The sequence below is a fragment of the Oncorhynchus mykiss genome, chromosome 22 (genome assembly GCF_057628025.1).
Source record: "Oncorhynchus mykiss isolate SJ-2025 chromosome 22, ASM5762802v1, whole genome shotgun sequence".
Classification (NCBI taxonomy): domain Eukaryota; kingdom Metazoa; phylum Chordata; class Actinopteri; order Salmoniformes; family Salmonidae; genus Oncorhynchus; species Oncorhynchus mykiss.
In genome coordinates this window covers 51,368,284-51,372,479 of record NC_143043.1, presented here as the reverse complement: position 1 = coordinate 51,372,479, position 4,196 = coordinate 51,368,284, and the positions used below count along the sequence as shown (strand labels likewise).

Here is a 4,196-nt window from a genome sequence, read left to right as displayed (position 1 = left end):
TTTAAACAAAAAAGACAAACTGGCACAGACAGACAGAAAACACAGGTATAAATACTCAGGGGATAATGAGGAAAAAGGGTGACACCTGGAGGGGGGTGAACACAATCACAAAGACAGGTGAAACAGATCAGGGTGTGACACAAACAGGAAACATGTCAGTAGAGAGACCAAGTGGAGTCGCAATTCAGAGGCTCAGACACAGGATTTATTAATAATTCAGTTCATATCAAAATGTTTATAGTCTATGGAATGTTCCTATGGAATGCCACTATTTTGATTGCATTTGCTATTAGCATCTCATCAACTTTCCTATTGTCAACTTTCCTACAAACTGACCAGCTGAAATGTGGCGTGCCATCATGTGTCCTGAGGTTGTGGATTATGGTCCAAAATGAGCTCTGACATCGCACAAAACAGTTAGTCTTACACAGTTTCCAATGTAAAATAGACTTTGAGAGACCAAAACATCACCCATACTATATTTTCCTCATTAAAATGCTCAGTTGAGTAAATGTACCTTTTCTCTCATCTCTAATGATCAGTAAGGCTGAAGGACAGGCTAGGTGGTCACAGCATCATCCAATCCTGTCATACATTACATCATGCTTTTACAAAGAATTTGTTTATCCAACCATTTGTTCATTTGTGTGTTCACTTGTGTATGTTTCGTTGGTGGTTGTGGTGGTGTGTGTGTGTGTGTGTGTGTGTTTGTGTGTGTGTGTGTGTGCAGAGAGACTCCAGGGAGGGGAGTTCTGTCAGTAACTCAGGGATAAATAGAGAGGCAGAGCTCAGTGTTTGTCAGAAGGCGGACCTGACAGGGTCACACACAGGACCAAGCAGGAGCAGGACCTCAGCATTTTTACTTTTTATTACAAATGGAGAAACATGAAGATGTTCAATACTGTTTTCAGGACAGAAACTCTTCTTGCAGAAAGGCTTTGCTATCGACATCTATCTACATAACAGTGTACATCTTCTTCTCATTGATTTCAGCAGTTACAGTATTTTTGAACCTACTGGTGATCATCTCCATCTCTTACTTCAAGCAGCTCCACACTACAACCAACCTGCTCATCCTCTCTCTGGCTGCGTCAGATCTCCTGGTGGGACTGATTGTGATACCAGTAATGACTGTAGCAATAATGGAATCATGCTGGGGTTTTGGGGAATATTTCTGTGTGTTTCATGGCTACATTGCTTCTTTATGTATATCTTTATCTCTGGGCAATTTGGTCTTGATATCTATTGACCGCTATGTTGCTGTGTGTGATCCCTTATTGTACCACTCTAAAATAACAATAACAAGAATCAGGTGTTGTATATCCATCACCTGGTGTTGTTGTATCATATACCGTGCTGCTAATGTACAGTTTTTTGTAAATGTACAGGTACCAAGTAGGTGTTTGAAAGAATGTTTTACTGTTGAAGGGTCAATCTGGGTTAATATCACTGACATTGTAATTACAATGGTTGTCCCATGCTCTGTTATTATAACACTTTATGTGAAAATCTTTGTGGTGGCCAGATCACAGGCCAGAAAGGTATTTTCAAAAGAGGCTGCCAGTGTGTCTGGTGTTAAAACTGTACAGGCAAATAAGTCTGAGAGAAAAGCAGCAAGAACTCTAGCTATTGTTGTTTTCAACTATCTAATTTGTTGGATTCCATCTCTATTTATTTTCTTATTTTTTTCTATTTTAAGTGATTATTTATTATCATATTTGATCAGTTTTCTGACATTTATTAATTCCTTAATTAATCCAATCATTTATGCTTTCCTTTATCCATGGTTTAAAGTGACAGCTAAACTTATTTTAACTTTAAAGATAAGAAGTTCATAGTTCCTATAATATGATTCCCTAGTTCGGCAAACATCAGTTTGATATGGTTTTGTTCTACAATTGTTGTTATTATTTCATGTAAAAATACACCGACATTTCTTATCTCAGTGTTGTCATCATAGATGCATGTAGTGTTGATACAGAATGATTTGTCTGGATTGGAATGGAATGACTTGGAGAAGGCATAAGAAGGCATAAGCTTATAAAGGACAATGTTGTCATTGTGGATTGTGTACTCCAAATACCTAAGGCTGTGGTTGTTCCATGTTAATGATATATAGCATGTAAGTATTCTGAGGACGTCATGAGTGATTCTATATGTTGTTAAACATCTCCCTCTAGTGGCTCAATTTGTGACAACATCTTCATCAAGTGTATAGTAATTGGAATGTACAGTACTGTATGATATCAGATAACGTCCAGGTCTAAATAAATGCTGTATTGTGTAAGTAGTTGATGGTAAAATTTAAGAACATGCAATTATGGGTAACACTTTATAATAACATTCAGTAATAAACCATTTGTAAGGAATTTACAGTCTGCTCACTTTTTAATATTAAGCCCCCTTTTGTGTAATGTTATTCAGCTAGGTATTCTGACATTTATAAATAACTACCACAGTATATATATTAATTATTGAACACAACAGTGCAGGAGACCACAGCAGACACTTCAATGTCAACATACTGGTGTATGAACAGTACCACTACTCTCACGCCATCACTGCTGCCAGGTCAGGGGTCACACCAGAGTAGCTCTCTGAGATGCTGTTTACACTGAATAAATATAGAGAGTGGGTATCACACAAAATAATTTAGAATGGATTAGGAAATAGTTTATTAATTTGTCATTAATCCCAACATTTATTTTAGTAAACTGGTAATTCACGTAATTATAAACAACTTTTATAGTATATGATTCAATAGATCATTCCAAAGATGTTTAATAAATGTATTTTTACCATTTAATACTCATTAGTAAAGTTGTTTTTCCCCTAATCTAAAGTAAAGACTATTCTTTATAAATGTTTTGAACAGTGACCAGTGTAATTTATCACATAAAGATGGACATGCTATTGGTAGATTTTCCAGCAGTACCTGATGCTCATTAAGTTCTCAAAATGACCTAGAACATATCGATGGTTAAACAATAAGCACACAACACAGAGGACGTTAAAGGAAATATATTGAACATTTTATTAGTAGTAGTGTGCTGAAGGAAGTAACGTGTTTGTCTGAAACTGACAGCATCCTTGTTGGCAGTGACTGATTTCAGTGACTCAGTAGAATCAAATAAAATGTTATTGGTCAAAAACATGTGTTTATTCAATGTTATTGCGGGTGTTACGAAATGTTTATGCACCTAGTTCCGACAGTGCAGCAATATGTAACAATCTCACAACAAATACCTAATACACACAAATCTAAGTAAAGAACTGGAATTAAGAATATATGAATATATGGATGAGCATTGTCAGAGTGACACAGACTAAGAGCAGTTCATAGACTGATTACAGGGTAATTAAACCAATATCTAAATACATAATTCAACTGAACATTACATTTAAAGGGTTACTACCTTTAATACATTTACAAGTGAAGGTGTCCAAATACTTATGACTTCTTTAAATGGGGAGAATAGATACATAAGGTGTTTTCATTTCTAAATGGGACAACAGATATATATGAAAATTCCCTAAAATAAAAAGAGTTTTATACCCACTGGGCAAATACTGGTTGAATCAACGTTGTTTATTTTTCAACCAACATGGTGTAGACATTGAATTGACGTCTGTGCCCAGTTGGCAGGGATTGCTTTCAGTAAGTGCGTTGGCCATAGGATGGTACTGAAGTATACAATCTGTGTCTGAGAGGGATGACTTGACTCATTCCATATGAAAGATAATTATTTATGTTCTATTAAGACAACATATATCTGATCTTTATGTGTTAGGTGAAAGTGTGTCTCTGCCAAACTGAGAAGAGACCATCATACATGTGGCTTAACTGTGTGTCAAATGTGACATAACCCACTAGGCCAAATATGACATAAACCTGTGCTTTATAAAGGGTGTCATAAACAATGCTTAATAAAGGATCTATGAATCATATTACATTGAGGCATCACAAAGCATTTATTACCTTGTCATGCATTTCAGTAGAGCATTGCAATGACAGGATAGATGGTTTGATTGCCGGGACCACCCATAGGTAAAATTGTATGCACGAGTGACTGTAAGTCGCGTTGGATAAAAGCATCTGTTAATTGTATGTATTATATTACTCTAAAACATTTCTAGGATGACCCAACCTCTTTCCCTCTTGGGTGCATAGTCAATATTGGGACCTGACCTCAACT

At 36.1% G+C, this 4,196-nt stretch overlaps 1 protein-coding gene across 1 annotated transcript; it reads left to right on the top strand.

Annotated features, from left to right (window-relative positions):
- The first annotated feature begins 872 nt into the window (after positions 1 to 872).
- Positions 873 to 1,838, top strand: LOC149972909 (trace amine-associated receptor 13c-like). Its single transcript, XM_090216388.1, has one exon. It carries the CDS (start codon positions 876 to 878, stop codon positions 1,836 to 1,838), a length of 963 nt encoding a protein of 320 aa, XP_090072514.1. The 5' UTR covers positions 873 to 875.
- The last annotated feature ends 2,358 nt before the right edge of the window (positions 1,839 to 4,196 follow it).